The following is a 21,679-nucleotide window of genomic DNA, read 5'->3' as shown; positions in this document are numbered from 1 at the left end:
AGCTTCGACAAAATGAAGGGAAACCTGAACTTGAAACCTAAAAGTTATACTCGTGGTCAAACTGGCACTGTTTCTTTTATTCAACAACTTCAAAATATGTTAAGGTGGATAAATATTATCCTCAACATACACATAAAGACACGGAGTTGATACACTGAAGGGTATGTTGTTTGCTCTGTGTTCCTTGCATTTCAATTTAGCTTTTAACAGAGGTGCTTAAATTAGGGAGCGTTATCCTCAATCCTTAGTGCCCTCTATGGTTCGTGAAAGGGAACAGGCAGCTTCAGAGAACGGCTCGCATCGTGAACTGCCTGAATCATAGTTCGGAGGCATCAGTCTTTCGATGTGGACTTTCTACTCTTTTCCCAGGCGGTGAGACTTAAGATGCCTAAACTTCTCAGGATGAGCCCACGCCCAGTGCCACTGTTGGTATAAGGATTTATCTGAGGATTCATAAAGTTCTATTGATGATGATTTTTAACTCTCCTTTCCTTTAAAGATTTTCCAAGAAAATCCAAGAACCAGTTAATACTCGTATCAGCTACAGTCATAACAGACTGCAGTAATGATCTAAGTGAAGGGAAGATCTATATTATTTGTTTAACTTCCATTTGCATCTTTGGTATTTCATTTCCATTTTTAAACGTAGAAGAACTAAAAGAGGAACAAATAAAAGTGGATAAAAGGATTGATGTTCTTTAGTTTTTCAGTTATATAATTAATTATAAGGATAATAAAAATAATGCTATTACCTAAGTAAGTCACCTGTGAGCACAGAAGCATTTGAATATTCTTTAATATTCCATATATTTGTATTATTTAAATATATATATTTATAGATAGAGATATAGATACAGATACAGACAGGTATTACCACTTTCTTAAGATACAAAAGATACTCCTTGGCCTATCTGTCATGCACTGTCCCATCCTTAGAAGCACAAAGTATCAGGACAATTTATAAGGATGATTGGAAGTGAGCTAAGCAGAGCAGCACTATTACTCACGATTTCATCTTGGATTCTCAGGCCTAGCTGTGCTGAATGGTAGCCAAACAACGAATACAAGGGGTTGCTAATAAAATTTACAGAACAAAGATGTAAGGCAGAGCCACTTAAAACATAAAACACCAATGTTTTTAAATACAGATTTGTAGCAGAAAGAAAAAAAAAAAAATAAAGAATCCTTAATCCCCAATGGTACAAAGGAGTTTTGTTGGCTCCAGTAAAGCTATAGAACCCAGAACGCTTATTGGCTGGCACATACTGTGGATGTATCATGCACTGTCAAAAAAGTGACAGCTTAGAGATTTTACGGGATCAGGGAGGGGGAAAGATTTCTACCTGGCTCTTATAGGAACAGGAACATTCAGCAGATGGAATACAACATGCCCACAAAATTAGTAAGTAAACACAAAGGTTATTGTGGAATTCATACTGCATATAGAACAAAAGTAGTTTCAAGGAACCAGTTTATCCTCAGAATTCACAGAAGACGAAAGGGTAGTTAGAAATTACACAGTGTGAAACGTTTAGCAACTTCCTTGTATAGAAAGATTCTGGACCACTGACGCATGTCAACACACCCCAGCGAAACAAATGTGTTTACTCAAAGCTTGTTTTCAGCACGCACACTCACACACTCTTCTGTGACTGCTGGCATGAGAAATGCTCTGCTTTCATGCAAGTAACTCTCCAATTTCCCATGCCTATAGTACATTCTCAGCACATTTCTGCGCACTGAATCTTGCTTTATTGTTGCTGGATTTTTGGAGAGCCACTTCCATTCCTCTGCCCACTCCCCCTTTGAAAGTGTGACAATGGACAGTAATGCTTGTCCCCTCCAGCATGTTCTCATGAAATTCCATTGAAATGAACTCTTAAGCTGCTCACGTATGTATATGTATATAAATTTTAAAAATTGACAAGTGGTTTTACTTTATCAAACTTGATAGTTCATAAATTCCTGCTGTGTGATATTTTGATGCTAGTTTTGTAGCTGCTGGCATTGAGTTGGCATGTAGTTATCGACAAGTTTAATTCCACCCTAAGTAAGGTTCCTTCCTACCCTAGATATCTGGAATGAGGCCTAAGTAAAACATTGGGATATTTGGTATGAAGCAGAAGACCATGACTTTCAAAACACACTTTAAATGATGTGATCTTTCACCAGTGTATCCTTCCCTCCCCATCAAAGCCCTTAAAATTCTCTCATTCTTCTGCTTATAACTGACATACGGAATTAAATAGTGCCTGGATTAAACTACACACAGGCACATGCTTAGAAATTAACGGGACAGGTCAGTTAAAGGTATCCCAGAAGAGATGTCAAATAAAGCGCAGATTTACAAAGTTGCAGCTAACTGCTAAAATTACAGTGAACATAAACATAAGCTTAAGGTGGTCTGTTGAAGTGCTCTGATGGTGAGTGGACAGTTGTGCTGCTTTGTTTAACTAACAGAGAACCCTGGAATTTCTGCTCACTCTTTGACTACTGGAAGAGTAACAACTGAAAACATAACTCACAAAAGCAAAACAAGGAGGTTGAACTGTTCTGAATTAAGCCCCCCGTTCGGTGGGCATCCTGTAACTCCCCTTCATTCCTGACAAACACAGATGCAAGGCTGTGTACGGCCCGGGCCTCTCTCCTCCACCTAGCTGCTCATTTTGACAAACCATAATGGAACATAATCATTATGTAGGAGGTCTCTGCTGCTTTGCCAGTGTAACTGGCCAACTGCTTCAGAAGCTGTGAGAGGGAGAAGGACACACAGAGAAGGTAATTACATAAGGTGTTATCTTAGGAAAGCAAATTAAAAAATCCCTGCTTTTTGTTTCTTCCCTGCTGTGGTGAATCAGGCGCTTTTGTCTTTAAATCAATAAAGCTTAGAAGAGATGGAGACAGAAACAGACAGATGAGACTATTACTATTGTGGGAAAGACTGGGACTAGAAATTAATTTTGCAGTAGGTTTAAAGGTGATGATGTTAGGCATGCTTGGCTACGCAGCATGCAAAAACACCTTGCAGGGATACAACACAACACCTCAGAACCAGTATCTAAGCGCCGATAAATTCAGATAGGTATACTTTTACTAACATTTGCAAGGTACAGATCAGAAAGGGACCTATACCCCAAGAGCTTTGATGCTGATGTGCATGCCGGCGCTAAGCCCTGTGCAGAGATGAAGTTTTCAGGAGGTGTTCGAAGAGGCTGAACCCAGCGGGCAGGTGCTGGGTAGGAACTCACGGGTAGCCCTCCACGAGAAGCAGCACGCAGCACCACAACGCGTTTATCTCACTCAGTCCTTCCGAGCTGCACCCCGCTGCGTCTCACTCACTCAGCCTAACGCACTTTGGGCGGCTCCCACCTCCCGTCAGCAAAACCCCCCCTTTGTCAAAACTTCTTCCCGCTCGCCCGCCTCCCACCCTTGGAGCGGCGGAGCAGCGCCGCGCCGCCGGGCACCGGCCGTTAACGGCCCCAACCGCCGCCGGGCGGCCATGACGGGGCGGGGCGGGGCGGCTGCGGGCAGGCGCGGCGGGGCCTCCCCCTTCCTGCTTCCGCCGCGCGGCCCCGCAGCGCTCCGGGACGGGCGAGGGGCGGCGGGGGGCGGCCGGGGGCAGGTCCCGGCCTCGCGGCACGGCGCTTCGGCCCGCAGGTGGGGTGCGCTATCGCGGGGCGTGTCGCGACAGGCCGGCCGGCGGCACGGCCGGGGGCTGGCTTGCCGGCGTTGAGGGGGTGCCGGCGCGGCCCGGCGGGCGCTCCCTCAGCCGTTGTCTCTCGCCCCGCAGCGTCGCGGCGCGAGGAGCGCGGAAGATGCTGGACGTGAAGGGCTGGGCCGAGTACGTGGTGGAGTGGGCGGCCAAGGACCCCTACGGCTTCCTCACCACCGTCATCCTGGCCCTGACGCCGCTCTTCATCATCAGCGCCGCGCTGTCCTGGAAGCTGGCCAAGATGATCGAGGCCCGGGAGCGCGAGCAGAAGAAGAAGCAGAAGCGCCAGGAGAACATCGCCAAAGCCAAGCGGGCCAAGAGGGATTAAGCGGGCAGGGACACGAACCCACTTTTTTTTTTTTTTTTAATGAAGCACTGTTGGGACGTGTTGTGTTGTAACCTTCCTTTGATACTTGATCCTCTTACATCTTGAAGTATGACATTTAACTCCTTCAGTATACATATATATATATATATTTTTTTTTTTTCCTGCCGAAATGATCTGTGTTAAAGTTTGCCCAGGTGACACATGTTACAGCCGTTTAATCGACTTGTGTTCCAGTGCAGACTGCTTTTCTAAATTTGCATGTTAAATTCAGAAGTGATTTAGTTGGGTGGCACTGGGGGCATTTATTTATTATTTTTCTTCTATAGCTGAGCTATGACGTAACAAGTGTCTTAAAAGTGTCAAATTATGGGGATGACTCATTAAATGCTATAACCTCTGGTTTCTCGGTATAGCAAGCCATTTTCTGTGTTGCGGGACCTCTCTGTTGGGGTTGTTCATGTTGTGCTTACGTGTGTGTATTTTGTAGTTCCTGGTAAACTGGAATACAGGAAGGCAGGCTTTGGTACACCTGCAGCAGAGCTGTAGAGAAGCTGACTTCCAAGCTTCTTGGTTTGCTAACGTGTTTCATCCACGCTCAGGGCGTATGGACATGCAGTTCATTCATGGTGTGCCCGTAGGGGCTGCTGTAGCTTAGTTGATGGTGGGGCTTGGCTGCACAATGAACCTAACTTGGCTTTTCCTGTTTCCAGAACTATTGACCCATCATCAGTCTTTGTTTTCTTTAGGAAATTGATTTTTTGTTCTTAATACCTCCATTTGTCTGATGCTATTCATGTTCTACAAAGCACACTACCGCATTGTTTGGTTTTCCCCCATAATCACCTGAACAGTGCACCTGTAACTCGTTTCTGTCTTCAGAAGCTTTTTATGCCTCAGAGAGTAGCCATAAATGGGGGCAGAGCAAAGGCCCAATGGTCTCATGTTCTGTGTCGTCGTGACCTAGGTGGCTGTGGGGAGAGTACACGACTAGGATGTGCATGCTGATGCCAGTGGTTCTTCCTACGTGCTACCTTTGATTTAGGACCTTCAGACTCTAGGTGGTATCACTGTGCTCTTGTGGCCCTTGAAATTGCACCACTCTCCAGGCTGCAAAGTGCTGGCACAGTAGAAAAAGTCTTAGTGGGGATTCTGTTGTAAATATGCCAAAAATTTTTAACCTTGATTCCAATTCATGTTTTTCTAACAAATGATTTTTTTTTCAAAGCCTAATTTTGATTATTAGTCTAGTTTTAAAGCTTGTTGAAGTCATTACATTTTCAGACTTTGCATATTGCTAAATGGCAGCACAAAGTCATGCTTGCTACCAACTAGCCCTTTATTATATGTTTAAAAATGAAACCTTAATGTCAGAAGAAGCAAAGAGACCCATAGGGCTGGCTGACAGTAGCAGGATAAGAAGGGGGAAGTTTAACTGAAATGACTTCAAGTAAATGTGAAGTACTTACCTGCAACCAGAAACTGATGACCATCTTTTAGTTTTATTGGTCAAGGCAAGCATTATTAGAATGACATACCCACATCTTGTGGTACGGGGGATTAAGTCGCTGTTGTCTCAAACGTCAAATGTGTATGCCACCTTTAGCACCTACATAGTTTAAAACACATTGAACAGAACTGATTAAGGATGCACTGCATAAATAAATTTGATACTTTTTCAAAAGATTGTGTGGACTTTATTTTGACTTGAAGTTCTCAAGCATCATTTCTAAGCAAACAATGCGCACATTTTATGTATCTGAACCAAACACATCAAATAATTTAGGGAAGTCTTAGCATACACCAGACATAAAAAATGATTGGGGGGTGGAGGAGTATTAGTGCCAATCCCTTCTCCTGAAACCTCTCTGCCATTTGTCACCATCTTTACTAAATGCTCCTAACCTCTTACAATAACAATAGACAGTCTAACTCTGACTTTATCCTGTGCTTATTGTTGGCTTCAAGTAAAACTTTATTCAAATACGTTAATTCCTTTATTAAAGTTGCAAGAACGTCTCTAAAATTACTGTAGTGTCATAGTGATTCCTGTTAATTAAATCAACTTCTCCATATAACTGCCAGAGGAAAGCTTGCAAGTTCAGCAATGCTGGGCACTGTCACAGAAGTGAACAGGAATTCTGAAGAACTATATGAAATGCCTATGTTTGGGATGATGATTTAAATGTACTAATTAGCCAAAGTTTATTACATCAAAAACGATTTAAAAAATAAATCCATCTTCAAGAAAAAAAGCAACTTATTTAAGAAAATTAAGTTATCCAGAAAACCCACCTGAAATTATTTAAAGAATAACGAATAATGGAATAATGGAAGAACAGCAACCGCGGAGAATGAACTTACTAATGCATCCAATTTTTCACTAAATTAAAACATTTTACAGTAGTTTGTCACAACTAAACTTATTTGAACTGTTCTGCAAAAATACATGGAACTTGTACATGGTTTTAATACCAGTTGAGCACACACTCGCCATATGTAAGGCCTGTTTATGCTGTCAGCTTGTCTGCTGACGTGTTTATCCATTGCCAGTATCTGTATATTACAGGTGGTTATTTAGGTTGATTACTGCCGCTGGCTGGCGGGATCCAGGAGCCCGGCTGAAAGGTGTTCGCGGTGCTTGCTGGATCTTGGGAAGGCTCGCTCTTTCCAAAGTAAGGAGCTGATGCGTGGCCTTTAACGTGCGTACGAACTGGTTCAGCAACAAGTCCCTCCTTGTACTCCTTGGCCTGAAGAAGCTTGTCCTTCTCATACACATCTTTGACCTTCTGCTCCATCTCTTGTCTATAACTTTCATTCCTAAGAATCTCCTAAAAACACAGCAGAAAGATAATTAGATACAACAGATGAAAATGCAATGCACAATGTTGGAATGAAACATTTTAAAGAAATTGTTTTTCTTCATTTTATAATCGAAGTGTTCAGCTCTGTAGGTAAAAAAAAATGTGGTAAAATTAATTGTTTTTCTACAACTGCAATTTCATCCCTAGTTTAAAATGTTAATGCTCTGATTATGTTGTTGAAGCAAAGCTGTACTGTAATGTCCCAGTTTCACTATTCTATTAGATCAAAAAGAAGAATAATTAGATAGTCATCCACAAATGCACTGAAAATCAAGTTACCTTTACCCTTACTTTCTATCTAGGACTTACTGCGAAACAGCTATTTATTACCTGTGTTTCCTCCTGTAACCCACTATGCCTTGAACTGCGGGCAGCTGTGCCCCAGGGTGCAGTTTTGGGAAATGCAGATGGACAACCTTGACTCTGTTAGTTCATATGCTAAAGCCATGCAAGATTAACAAATACATGATAAATAAAATAACTGAAAGGAGGTAGGACAGAACTGAAATTACTGAGATGGCACTAGTAATTCAGGAGAGGAAAAACAAAAACAAACAAAAAAAACAAACACACAAAACTGTCTGTGGTAAACCTTGTCCCAGAGATCCAGAAGACAGCTTGGTACAGCCAACACATTCTCAGCTGATAACTGCCTGCCAGTAAAGGCCAACTGGGTATTGTGGTAAGGACACTGCGTGCACCAGCACTTAGGCTGGCTGTATGTTAACTCTAGCTATCAGATTTGTAAGGCTGATTTGTAAGGACGTAAATTCTGCAAACAAAATTTGCCTATGCTTTTGTTAGGGCAGACAGTGAAGAGCAGTAGAAGCAGCAGCAGAAAAGTGATATGAATTTTTACAATACTCTGAACCCAAAGACAACTTAATTGCAACCAAAACTGTTTAACAAGGAAGTTGCTAATATCCAAATTCAGAACTGTGATAGAGGAGGAAAAAGCTGAGCAGCTTTCTCCAAGTTACAAGTACATGGCAGAGCTAGGGAGAAACTAGACCAGTACACTTCTCTCTGTGCAGAAGACCACAAATTTATTTTAGGAACAGCATTAAAATGCATGTGATATTGCCAAGAGTTGACATAGCAAGTATGTGCAACGTTTAAGAACACAGATATATATATAAGGCAGTATTTAAAGAAAGCCTTATCACTTAGATATAAATATTAACATATTTTCCTTAGTCCTTAATTGCCTGTTTGCTTAAATGCACAAATATACTGAACAGAGGCAAAACACTTCACATGCCTATATAACGAGAAAATACACAAGCAGGATATAAATGAATTTGCAGACTGGAGGGGGAAGTGGGGAAAATTCTCCCATAAAAAAAAACAAAAGTATTACCAAGTGTAACAAGGCCAAATTTTCAACAGCCAATATAGCAAAACCTCACTATTACATCTCTCAACTCTGTCTTGTTTACCACATAAATCAACCGTGACCTTATTGATTTCAAGGGGTGCTTGTGCTACCCCACTACTAAGAAATCAGAGCATATACCTCTGTGATGTCTGAAGACTGCTTCACAGTATCTGCTATAACAGCACAAAATGGTTTATTAAAATAGGAACTTAATTCAGTTACTGTGAACAACTACTTTATAACTTCAAATCTTTTCCAATGATTCCTTTAACAAATTTATCTTATGTGGCAGAGTAATAACAGCTGTAACTAAATCCTGAATGCTTTAAGCCCATTTTACATGTTGATGTATAATCATCATCTGGTTTTTGGACTCAGATAAAGCTCTTTTATCAGCTTTCAGTAGCCAAAGTATAGCTGCAATTTAGTAAAATAACCATGCTTATCTTGAAAAAAAGCATGAGAAATGATTGTCATTAGCCAATACACCAAAAAAAATTTCAGAAGTTCTTTGTTCAGAATCTATACAATCACATCTAGACAAAAATTTCAGGTTGAAAGAAACTGCACATCCAGCTTATGCATAAAATTCACGCTACTAACACATGCACTGAATTTAGGGTTCCTGTGATGAAACCAAAGAAAATGTGAATCAGGAATCTTGCAGCAGAATAGAGACATTGAGTCAAACAGATCAGGGTCTTCTTAGAGCAAACATCTTGTCCTTTGATACTTTGTTTTGTGAAAGTACTTCATAGACACTAAGTACTTCTTTGTTGTTGTTGTTGTTGTTTGTTTACTTCATTCTCAATTCTCATTAGAAGTTACACATTCTTTAAACATTGAGATTGTATATCTAAATACTGTTGGCTCCATTACCATAGGCACTACAGTTTGAAGCAGTTAAGAGACTGAAGTTTCCCTGCCACTACAGGCATTTAAATAAATAAATAGATAAATCCAAGGAGTCCCAGTAGTTCCAAATCTGAATGCGATAACCAACAAAGAACAAAAGATGACCTGCTCATGGAGGCAGCGCAGTCCAGGACATCTGGCTGACTCCCAAGTGCATTGCTGCAAAAGGGACCACACTGTATTTCATGCTGCTGGCATGTGACCCTCTTGGTGTGCCTGTTCCAGCTGCTACATCTGAGTGAGCTGATGAGGGATTTTCAGTAATTCTGCTTTTTCTTACAAACTTTTGCAAGCTGAATTTTTGTTTAGAGCTCTCACTTAATATGCACAGAGATGTATTGCCAAGCATTCTCTGTTATTTGGAAACTATGTCTATCCTCTATGGAAAGGAGAAAATTCAGTTGTCTGTCCCCAGTCAAAGGACTTTCAGTGGCTTAAGTGCAGACAGAGGACCTGCTTTTTGTGTTGAAGGTTGGAGCGGACTGTTCTTTCACTCCTCAAGGATCTCATAATGTTGCTGCTTTACCCTTCCTGAATAAACAAACAGACTTACAGAATAAATAAGATTAGTTCCTCCTGGTAGGAAAATACCATAAATGCAAGATAGGTTTCTCTATACTCACTTATTCCCACAGCTGGGGTCTTGCTCTGAAGTGCAAGTAGTCCTTGAAGACTACTTCTACTTCTTGCTCACATTCTCCACAAGCAAATGCCTGTACTTCACCCCTTTTATCCTGCAGCACCCCTGAACTCTTCAACCTGAGGAACTCCTCCTCCCCTTCCTCTTTCTTCCTTCTCATTTCCCTATGTCTTCAAGCCATCCACAGGTTATAATATCACTTGCCTCTCATGAAGCATTTTCGATCTCTTGAAGGCAAAGGACAATCCAGACTTATGAGCAACTAGCTCTAAGGATAAAGGTGGCTAGACATACAGTACTATGTGACAATATCCAAAGGAATTTTGTTTAAAGGTTGTTTTAACAATGTTACCTATTTGTTTTTGTTCTATTCAGATAATTTTCTGAAGACACTACATCAAAGCCCATAAATCCAAGGGCTTAATGTATTATTATTTTGGGCCAAAAATTCTATTTCAGATGGGTTTGTATATTGATTAAAATAAAAAAATAGCTTCTTAATGCTGCCTTAAGAACTGTTCCAACTTAAGTTATTTTAATTATATACTCTGATATGTTCATGATTTCACCTGGTTTCACAGTGTCAGCTCAGTAGTATTTGGTGCAGAACTGAGAAACATCTGGACAGATTAATGTTCTTTGAACTGTACAGACACTGCATATTCATAGAATACCCACAGTTTAGTGTCTATCTTAAATACTTTGTTTAATTATGAGTGAACTTAACTTTGAACTCTTAAGAATGCATATATACAAGTTAGCAGAAATCCTTTTTAAAACCAAAAATTTAAGAAGAGAGACAGAAAGGGAAAAATCTGTTTTAAAACAATATTCAAAAAGTTGATTGTGAGACAATTTTAAATGTCAGAATTTTTTATTTACTGACAAAATAACCAAATGTCCAGCAAACTGCTAGATGTCATGTCAAATCATCTGCTCCTGTGGTATTGCCAAACTGGTTCACTAAACTCCCTTTTCCAGTTCCACATGTTAAATAGCCAAGACAAAATAAAGGGATGTTATACCATATTTCAAGACTAGGAGGCAAAGAGATGACCTTCTCACTGGGAAGCACTGCATGTTCTGACCCGGGACAGGTCTTGTTAACTCAGCAACTGAGCATGACCTCAGCAGCACCAAGCTGGGAATTACAAATGATGTGGTAAATGAAGGGCTGTGTCGATGCACGGAAAAAAACAGAAGAGCAGTTTAAACCAGGAAGACTTATCTGACTTTATTAAAATACTGATTGAAATCAAACACTGAGCCAGCTGGTTGCTAATTCTATAAAGAGGTATTCTAAATATCTCTGGTCAATCAACATTTGGTATTAGTCAAATCAATCCAAGATTTGCTTTACTTAGTTTTGTTTCTTCAAATATCTGACTAGTTGCAACACTAAAATACAGACTGTGTTTTGTACAATAGATCTTATTTTTTTAAGAAGGATGCTCCCTACATAATTCAAAACTAAACTGATCAGAATTATCTTGGTAGGATACATGACAATTTATGGCATCTTTCATTGCCTAGGTTTTGTACAACAGTTTTTTTGACCTTTGAATGTAAATCAGATAAACTACTCAAATTACTGAACAAGCATAGCTGTTGTTTCAAAATACTTACTTTTACTTACAACCAGCAGCAACCCCTTGAACATATGCAGATACAGAAACAGACCTGTATGGTACTGCATGCATTTTGGCAAGAGAAACTTTCACTCCCACTATTCTGTAAGGGAAAAGTAATTCCTTAGGTTTATCTGTTGAAGTTTACTTAAGCTGAATGCTTCTTGTGCCTTGTGAAAACAGTTTTTAGTTTGAGCTCCTGATGCTGCAAATGAGAGGTGCACAAGCTCTTTGGTTTTAATCAGTAACAGCACAAAACTTGCAATGAAGGTTTAAAGCACTCCACAGTGTGTGTTAAACCAATATATTAGTTACAAGTAGATGCTTTAGTAATAGCCCAGTATTTAGTTTTAGATACAATGCCATATTTACTACCAAGTTAAATCTGTTAAATGGTAATGCTAACTCACAGCAATTTTTGTGTAAATCAAACCTACGCATAAGCAATGGTAGCTATGACTGAATTACTGTATTGTTCTTCCTGAGCTACAAAATAACCGGCATGGGCTGAAGGAGTTTCTAGGGCACTACAGTGTGGCACACACATTTGGCAAGAATGTTGTAATGAGAGGGAAAAGGAAGAGGAAAGGCACAGATCCTGGAATGTAAGGTGTGTTGAAGACACCTGGAGTCGGAATGGGTTTGCTTCTGACTTATTTTTGCAATACAGCAAAGATTTCTGTACAGAACCACAGAAATGTTCAAGACCACAGCTGAAACTATGTAAAAGCAGCAAAAATCATAAACTAGCCTGGCACCAATGCAGTCTGCTGGGAATAAAGGGCAGCAGCACATAGCCTTGGTGCCTACAGAGCAAACAAGGAACTGTAGCTGTGACTCAGTCCCAGTTTGGTGCTTGCTTTCCCCTTACTCTATGCATGATGCAATCTGTACCAGCCCTCTTCCTGGTACACTTTACTTTTCCCTCCACCCCCATTCAGCTGTGCTGACAGTGAATTATGAGACAGAGCCAATCAATGCTCCATGCACTCCCACCCACACTGACAGGACCAGCAGTGGCTGCAGCTCCCTCCCATACAGCCTTGGGATCTGCAACACAGGCAAGTGGGAAGTATGGGGATCTCCATAATCTTCTGTGTATGTTGACAAGCACCCATGTTTTGAATCTGAAAACAAAGTTAAAATGAATAAGAGGAAAAACTCTAAAAGACAATGGCTTCTTCAAATCCCACCTCCAGCAACTTCTCTGAACACTCGCTTTAATTTAGGCTTTGTAGCTCAGCTCTATATTGTCAAGTACAATGCCCTTCCACACTGAGTAATAATCCTCTGAGATCACGCACAATTTACTACGTAAAATACTATTTAGTGCAAGTCAAATCATTTGAATACGTCCCAAATTTTCAATCATGGTTGTGATCCCTGACAATAATGGTGGAAAGTATTTTGCTCAGAAGAGCTGTTTATCCCTTCGCTTTTTTAACAGCATTTCCCAGAACTATAAATCATATTCCACAGCTTTCTTGTGGCTTCAGGAATAAAATGCTCATTTGCTAAACCCTATTCTCTGAGTAAGAATGTACAATCTCCATGTCAGAGCTCTCATTTTGAAGCTTCTCAGCTGAAGCATATGAAAGAAGATAAAAGCAAACTATAATGTGCAATCCAAACAGTGTCAAACAATGAGTTTTTCTAAACTACACCCCATTCTGGTTAAAGGAAGGTAAATTCTGTATAAATGAATCTCCATGACTGAAACTAGCTTATAGCATACCAACTCTCAAATAAATAATTCTTACGATCAAACAAATGGGAAAAGCAGGTATGCGCTGTGGCAACCAAACAGAATGCAATTTCAGTGCAATTACTGGGGGTGAGGGGTGGACAGGGAGGGACAACCATTGAAACTTGATGCTTATTACAAGTCACTGAAGTACATTTTTCCTCCCTTCTTCTCTCCCTCTCAACATTTCACCCATTATAAAACTACGCAATTCAGAAGCTACTGCGTTTTATTACTGTGTAACGAGTACATAATGCATGAGAAAAGCACTCCTTCACTACGGTACTTCTTATTTCAAACTATTTCCAGGCTTTTGGCACTAGTTAAAGAAACATGCAACTCTATTTTACCTCCCATGAAATATTACCATATATGCACACATATTACCACATCTAAACCAATATTACCATCTATTACCTGCATACAAAGCAACAGTGATGTTTTGATTTCAACTGGGCATACCTCTAGCTATGCAGCCTTGTACGGACACCAAAGAAAGCAGCACCTAGGTTACAGTGCAGTGTCTTCAAGTATAAAGATGTATCTTCACAGAGTAGTGATACTATAGGTAGGCATCTGGCAATTGCGGGCTATCACTCTGGCAGGTTCAGAAATGAACCACATTCCTGTTCATACCAGTTTCTCTAGGCACTGCCATGAGAACCTGTTCTGTGGTTTTAGTTCGCACATTTTCTGGCACCCCAAGATTGCCTGTAACCTTACTTCTATCTCCGTTCTACCAACAAGGTCATAAACAATGCCAAGATACTCTGATGCTTTTGAACCTCAGGACATTGTCAAGAGCAGTGTGTAGCTGCAAAGTCTGTTGCAGGGTAAAAACAAGGCTTAAATTTCTCGATACATTCAGGGACTTTGTGTTACAGACATTAGGATTCTTTAAAAGCTTCTACAACTCCAGTGCTCACTGAAATCAGAAATATTAAAGAAAACAAATGGAAGTTTTACACAGAATAGAATAAAAAAACCTCACTAGATACCTGATATTTTTAACGTTTGCCTCGTTCTTAAAAATATCTCTCTTAATTCTTTATCTCCAGTTTAGAAGCTGAAAACTCAATATGTCTTAGATACAAGATACCTAAATCAATTTTGATACGACTCCCACTATCTATGTGGGGGGAAACCTGGCTACGTGCTAAATATCATTGATCATACCCAAGCTTAGAAGTATCTTATGCATCCAGCAACTATCTCAGTTAGGAGCTGCACCAACAGAAGCTAAAATTTTGCATAAATGGCACAGAATGAATATAGGAGATATAGAATGCAGCAAAGCTTGTGAATGCCATGCAAAGTTGCTTTATCACTGAAGTCCCAACTTCTCTTTCCTTTAGAACTGAAATGTGAAAAATCCAAAATATGAAGGTGCCATGTTTTGAATAAGGACTGAAATCCATAGCCAGAAGGAAAAGTGAGAGCTAGGAGTGTATGTTAGACAGCATATTTATGTTTACCTTCCAACTTAGTGGCTTTGATGAGTCATACTGAAAGAGAAGTTAACTATAGCTTGAAGAAAGAGAGCAGCCTCTTAAAGAAATGATTTCCATTGCTAAAACATCACTCCTATAAAACAAGTGCTATATCCGAAGACAACTTTTAGTAATAATTTCAGACATGAATGCTTTGCAGGTAAACAAAGTTCAATACAAAGGGATAAATTATCAAATATGCTTCTACAAAATAGGATTTGATTAAAAATATTTTAGTATCTGTAGTCTTTAAATATTTTCATTTATTTAAAATCCTCTCTAGACAAGATAGATTTCCTATTTTCCCCCAAAATGCTTTGTCCATCTATTTTCCAATACAGACAGTAAGGAAATGTGACACTCCAATTATTCATCACTTGTTAAATTGTTTAAAATATGATTTAGAGCTTCATAGGAACAAATGTAAAGACAATTTATTTTCAGACAACCATATACGATCATACACAATATATGTAAAGGGACAGGTGACAATGATATAACTATACAAAAATATACATATACAAGCTCAGATCCTCACATATTATAAAGCAGTATGTATATATGTGTATATATATGTGTACGTGTGTATATATACGTGTAGGTGTATGCACACACATGCTTACATAGGGTACAGATGTGATGCAAAGTTTTCTATCAAAATGGACACCCTAATCACCATAGTAACAGGGTAAGTTTAAACACAAGATAAGAAACAACTTGATATGCATTCATTTGAGAAGTTTACACCCTTGTCATAACCGAGAATGAGATTTGGCATATTTCAATCTGTAATAATATCAAAAGGCAAGCAACTGCTTCCAGTGTCCCAGAAGCTTGCTTTGGCTTCTATTGGGGGTCAGATTAGAAATAACCAAGGCAATAAGCAGTGTTCTTGGGTTATGACTAGCCCAGAGCACAAAAGTCCTGCTCCAAAAGATTGTCCTACAAAAATGGGGGGTGAGGGGGGTGGGGGGACACCAGTTGGAGATATGAAAGAAAGAAACTGTATGCATGTGGAACACTCAACACTGAACAAGTTGTCTTGTGAAGTCACTGCAGTATTCTTCCATAAGGAAAATTACAATCTAAAGAGAAGATGTGAAGCCATTTCCTCTGCATGAAAATTAATGCTTTGTAACAACAACAAAAAAGATGTTAGGTATTTCTGGAAGAAAGAATGGCTTGATTACAAAACATTACCAAACCTTAAGAACAGTGTCTAATAGCCTTAGCTGGTGTCATAAGGTCACTGTGTTGACCACTGTAAGGCCAACTCACATTCATTCTCACTTCAGTAAATTTACAAACGACACCAAGGTGGGGGGAAGTCTCAATCTGCCGGAGGGCAGGAAGGCCCTGCAGAGGGACCTGGACAGGATGGGTTAATGGGTAGAGGCCAATGGGATGAGGTTCAACATGGCTAAGTGCCAGGTCCTGCACTTTGGCCACAATAACCACATGTAGTGCTACAGGCTTGGGGCAGAGTGGCTGGAAAGCTGTGCAGAGGAAAGGGACCTGGGCGTGCTGGTTGATGCTCGCCTGAGCATGAGCCAGCAGCGTGCCCAGGTGGCCAAGAAGGCCAACGGCATCCTGGCTTGTATCAGGAACAGTGCAGCCAGCAGGAGCAGGGAGGTGATCGTCCCCCTGTACTCTGCTGTGATGAGGCCACACCTCGAGTGCTGTGCTCAGCTTTGGGCCCCTCACTACAAGAGGGCCATCCAGGCACTGGAGTATGTCCAGAGCAGGGCTCCGAAGCAGGTGAAGGGCCAGGAGCACAAGTCCTATGGGGAGCGGCTGAGGGAACTGGGGGTGTTCAGTCTGGAGAGAAGGAGGCTCAGGGGAGACCTTATCGCTCTCTAGAACTCCCTGAAGGTTAGGCGTGGGGAGCTGGGGGTAAATAAAAGATAAGCCTAAGATTAAAAAAAAAAAAGAAGCCGAATAAAAGATAAGCCTAACAAATACAAAAACAAACAAACACACACACTAAAGGGGGATGGTAGGCAAACAGAATAGAGAAAGGGAACAGAAATTTTAATAAAGTTTAACACATGTCAAATTTGATATTAAAAAAAAAGATGCAAAATGGACAGTGGAAAAAATGAAAAATAATCAAAAAAGTGTTAATACAGACTACAAGGGTAGGAATATTGGCACAATTGCAGAAACTTATGTTTCAGGAACTGTAATGCTGTTTTGTGGTGTTACAATATGATGTTGACAGTAAAATGTCATTAAGGCACAAAATACAAAATTTGTGGGCTTTGCATTCCTTTTCAGAAATAGTCTAGCCTCGTGAGAAATATATGAAAGAACGAGGAGATTTGTTATACAGGGTTTCAGCAAGAAACACAGTCAGAAATATTCCCTGGTTCCCTAGCTGTCAAACAGCAGTTTACCGTATCAGCATTACTGTCAAAATGGGAATATAACACTAAATAGCAGCCACTAAAGTTTATGTGCCTAAAACACTAAAGCCAATCAGTCCTACATATGTGGGCCAAACAGTAATCTGTATGTGCTTCACTAGTATAATTATATTGTGATATATGGGTTTCAAATCAGAACAAAAATAGGACATGCTTATCATCCCCATAATATTAGAGAAAAAAAATCAAGCTGAGTATCACATTTAAAATGTGACTATAGTATTTTCAAATTAACAAAAAATTTTAATATACATATATTTGAACTAGCTTTTCTTATATAGGAGGGCAAAAAAAAAGCACTTTAGAGATTACTCCAAAGAAAATATAACTACCTTTCAAATTCCTGGTATATCACTTCTGCTCTGATAAGGTCAATGCAGTGCCCGGCAGGTAAAGTACCTTGCTGCTAAATAATTTTTCGGATCTATTACCTTATGAAACTGAAGGTATAAGCAGTCCTGTTACTCTGAATGCACCACTATTCACAATAATGTCTAATCCTCCACAAACTGCTTTTTCTGGAAGCTAAAATATTGAGAACACCATTGATCCACAGTGCTCTTACCAGCAGAGACTTCCTTTGGATACAGAACGAACATCTCCAGTGCCAGAAGGAGCTTTATTGCCCCAATTCTAAAACCAGGGCTGTCCATGTTCTCTGGTTCATCTTAGCCTTATTAGGGCAGTCTGGCTTTTGAAAATGACAGGATAAAACACATGCAACACCCCACATCTTCAAGTGTCACATGAGGTGATATTTTCAACAATAAAAGTTGTATGTATACCATTAGCATGAGCCACAACTACTTATAAGGAGGTCAGCCCCAAGCTTAGACAGAACACCTACTGAAATATCCCTTCTGCACAGATAACTAGGATTAGAAGGCAGGAATTAAAAAAAAAAAAAAAAAGTTTAAACAACAAAACAATGCTTCTCTGAAGGTTAAAACGAAGTGTGTTCATTTGTTTCAGGTCCTTAAAAGCTTTGAGAAGGAATTTTACTTAATTTTCTTCCATTCTTGAGTGTATTTTCTTATCGTCTCTAAAACTTCAGTGGCAAATGGGAAAAAGAGGCAGCGATAAATGTTGAAAAGCTTTAAGTTCTGTGGGAGGCTCACTTCTGTGAGCTATGGCTTGTAAACATCAATGTACAAGCTTCCCATGTTCGTACTAACATACAGGTAGGCAGGACAACTTTTCACAACCAGTGCACTTCGGAAGACCTAAGTGGCCAAGCCCTTAGCCAGAGCATGCCAGTGTAGCTTCACTGCATTCAATGCAGTTTATTTCTACTGATGCAAGCCAAGAACCTGCCCCTCTGGGTGTCAGTTTGAGTCTTCTATAGTTACCCATGCTTCATCTATTCAATCACTCTAGCTGGCACTTAGCAACTTGTAAAGCAAGTGAAGGGTAAGGAGTGCATGTTTGTGCATACACAGATCAACAGTTAAACTCATTCCACTCTTTAAAAACTCATCACCATGAAAGATGGTAGGATATTTCACTGCGTTGTTCCACTAGAAACCACTTATGGAAGAAGTCATGACTGTTACTCCCTCATCTCGTTAGCACTGTAAAATGTTAATACATTTTATTTTCTTGTACTGATGGATACACTGGCAACTGAATTTGAAACCCACAGTTTCATGTCAACTACCTTGAAAAAAAAACACTATTAATACGTAGAGGACCTGTTTTAAAAATTCACAGCAGTAATTTGAGAATTCATCTGATTAAAGAAATTCTTGTGTGACCATCATTATCTTAAAAGGCTCTTATTTCCCATAGCTAAGAGAAACAACTAAAGACATTAAAGTATTTATTCCCATTTTTTTCCTTTTTTCCTAAGAGTTAGACATCTAAATTTCACAAATTAGGCAAGCAATGCACTAAATTCTCTCCATAAAGTGACAAATTACTGGACAGATGAGCTCACTTTAAATGTATTATTGTAGTCTAACTACAACAATTGAAAACATAAAGACAATTCATCACTTACCTCAATGGTTGGTGGATCCTTTCTTTTTTTTCTTATCCAAGCTGCAAAAGAAATAAAAATCCAATTGCTTATATCGAAGACCACAGCCAGTATTACAACTCAAAATGATAATGACTTTGTAACAGAAAGTAAATATTTATACAAAAATCTGCCACAACTTAGCAAGCCATAATATAATTTTCTAAAGTATAAAGTTCCAGGATGTTATTTCCCATGTCAATACTCTCAGTCTTCACAGAAGGGAAAAAAGGCACTCCTATTATGAGAGCTTAAGCACAGTTCACATACCACCCAGACTGCTGAAACAGAGCTTAAGCAGGGCTCAAGGCCCAGCCTTTTGTTAAGCTTGCTATACAAAGCAGAGCTTCACCCTGTGAAGATGACAAGATGACTACAAAATAGTATGAAAAGCTTTAGACCACTCAGGAGAAAAAGGATTCCTGCATATGCCCCAGGCATTGTTAAAGCCTGAAAACTTCTTATTGACATTAGTGCTGCCTGGAGTTCCTTTACAAGGACGCAAGATACAGACCCAAACATGCATGAGCCCAGGTTGCATCACGACAGATGGATGCATAGGATGGATGCAATGCTGGAAAGGACCATGAATTGAAGCAGTGCCGACGCTGATTGTCCTGTGATTTTGTTTTTCCATTATGAACCACAGTCAATAGCTGTGTGCCCACTCCCGCCACACTGCTGACCAGATGCAGCAATCCAAGGGGATCCGCTACAGATGGAAAAGTGGCACCATGTCCAATCTTACTTCATTCAGTCAATGAGTTATCATACAGAGCCCCAACTCTATTACAGATGTTACCAGAGAAACACATTCCCTGAGTGTGACCAAGTCAATATCCATCTTTTTAAAAGTACCACTACTGTAGCATTTTCTCACAATTGTTCAAATCCACAGAATTGCTAAGTGCCAGTTTGCGTACTTTGTAGACATTTGTTTTTTCTGCTTGTATTTTTCAGATGAATGAGTAGGAGAATGCAAGTGGCTACTAATGAGCAGAAGGACAAACATAAGGAATGACAGTTCCAAGTGCAGAGAAATAGCAAAATGTTCTTTTGTATGTTTGAATAATTAAGATTTAGATGCTTGTTACTGTGCTTCAAAATTAGAGCAAAAATGACATTTTGTTATCCCACAATCAAACTCCTGGTCTGACTTGACACAGAAATGCTTTAAGAAGGAACTATTTCAAATTTTAATTTTCCAATGCCATTTATGCCAGATGCTGGGGGGAACTGGGAATGGGTCATGCAGCAAGTCCAAAACCCTATGAGCTGCATGGAGTCATAATTTCACCCGGCTACTGAAAGTGCAATTACCCATACAATGAAACTCTAATGCTATTCTGCTTCAGCAACATTATGAAACTGGTTTTAGGAGAAATAGCTACCAATTAATATAAGAATGGAATTAAAGGAGGTAAAATTCCATTACATAGCTTAGAAAAAGTGGCAAGGCCAACAGCCTTAAGTAAAGGCTAACAGTGAAATATCTTTAATGATATGAAACAAGGTCTTACTTTTGTTTCTCGTCTATCAGATGACACTTTCAGAAACATCTTACGAACACCACTACGTGACAGCTCTTCTCAGCAGTCTTTTGATACTAACAAAGATTAGACCCAAATATGACAATGCGGGGAAGTAACTGATTACTGAACAGTCAACATCAGCCCCTTTCTGCAGAAGTTTTATGTTACTGGAAAGCAAAAAAAACTCATTATGATAATGCAAATGCAAACATATGACATCATTAAATTCTACAGAGTTAGAAAAAAAATTTGCATGTATCTGTAGCACTTTCAAGCACTTCAATTTTATTAGAATTTTCAAATATAAAATCTGGTAAGACCAGAACCTAAATTGGCGTGATGGAGACTGACACTTCTCAGCTGACAGCCTTACAGACACTTTTTGTAAAAGGATCAACAATGTTATTAGAGAAAATCGTAGCACACAAGCCTTCCCTCCTGACAGAAGTCATCTTTGCTCATATATAGCAACAGTTCTAACCACATACAGAAAAGCAAGAAAGTGCTAGAAACATCAAGTATAGTGAAGCATGTCTACTGGAGGCTAACCAATAAAAGATGCACAGTTGGAGAAAATTGGTAAAGTAGCAGTTTAAAATGTCTGGTGAAAAATGAATTATTAAGCCTTCTAAATTTAAGGGATTACTTTCAACAAAGTATCATCCTCCTTCATTCATATGTGTAATTTCTCAGTTGTACGGAGGTAATTTGTTACAATATTACTGGTTTGAATTCCACAGCTCTCAGCACTTAAAAACTGCTTAACGTTGTTTAAACTGCCAGTATTTTCTTACAGTACCAGTATACTCATAGCTGCATTTTAACAAATAGATTACAACTAGTGATTCTTAAAATTTGCAATCCTACAAAAATTAAGCTGCAGTTAAAAACTCTTGCTGATATATAGTCACTACAATAGATTTTGTTTTACTGGTGGCTGAGACTCGTAGTTGGTTGTTTCATTAATGATTTTCAGATGAATGGAATGCTTCTATTAAATGATGTTAT

General features: G+C 39.5%; 2 protein-coding genes across 2 annotated transcripts in view; one reads left to right on the top strand and one right to left on the bottom strand.

Moving 5' to 3' along the window:
- The first annotated feature begins 3,589 nt into the window (after window positions 1-3,589).
- On the top strand, window positions 3,590-4,461 carry SMIM15 (small integral membrane protein 15). Its single transcript, XM_032205780.1, has 2 exons — window positions 3,590-3,657; window positions 3,791-4,461. Exon 2 carries the CDS (start codon window positions 3,816-3,818, stop codon window positions 4,038-4,040), a length of 225 nt encoding a protein of 74 aa, XP_032061671.1. The 5' UTR covers window positions 3,590-3,657; window positions 3,791-3,815; the 3' UTR covers window positions 4,041-4,461.
- Window positions 4,462-5,711: 1,250 nt separating this feature from the next.
- Window positions 5,712-21,679, bottom strand: part of NDUFAF2 (NADH:ubiquinone oxidoreductase complex assembly factor 2) — a 58,573-nt gene continuing 42,605 nt past the window's right edge. Inside the window, exons 3-4 of the mRNA XM_032205779.1 lie at window positions 19,122-19,162; window positions 5,712-6,868 (exon numbers count right to left, since the gene is read on the bottom strand). Coding sequence (XP_032061670.1) covers window positions 6,611-6,868; window positions 19,122-19,162 — 299 coding nt within the window. The 3' untranslated portion in view covers window positions 5,712-6,610. The remainder of the gene's footprint in view (window positions 6,869-19,121; window positions 19,163-21,679) is intronic.

Source organism: Aythya fuligula, chromosome Z, assembly GCF_009819795.1.
Source record: "Aythya fuligula isolate bAytFul2 chromosome Z, bAytFul2.pri, whole genome shotgun sequence".
Lineage (NCBI taxonomy): Eukaryota > Metazoa > Chordata > Aves > Anseriformes > Anatidae > Aythya > Aythya fuligula.
Note: the sequence above shows the minus strand (reverse complement) of the source record. Positions and strands in the feature narration are given on the sequence as shown.

Coding starts and splice junctions, on each gene's coding strand:
- SMIM15 (XM_032205780.1), top strand. CDS start 3,816: ATGCTGGACGTGAAGGGCTGGGCCGAGTACGTGGTGGAGTGGGCGGCC.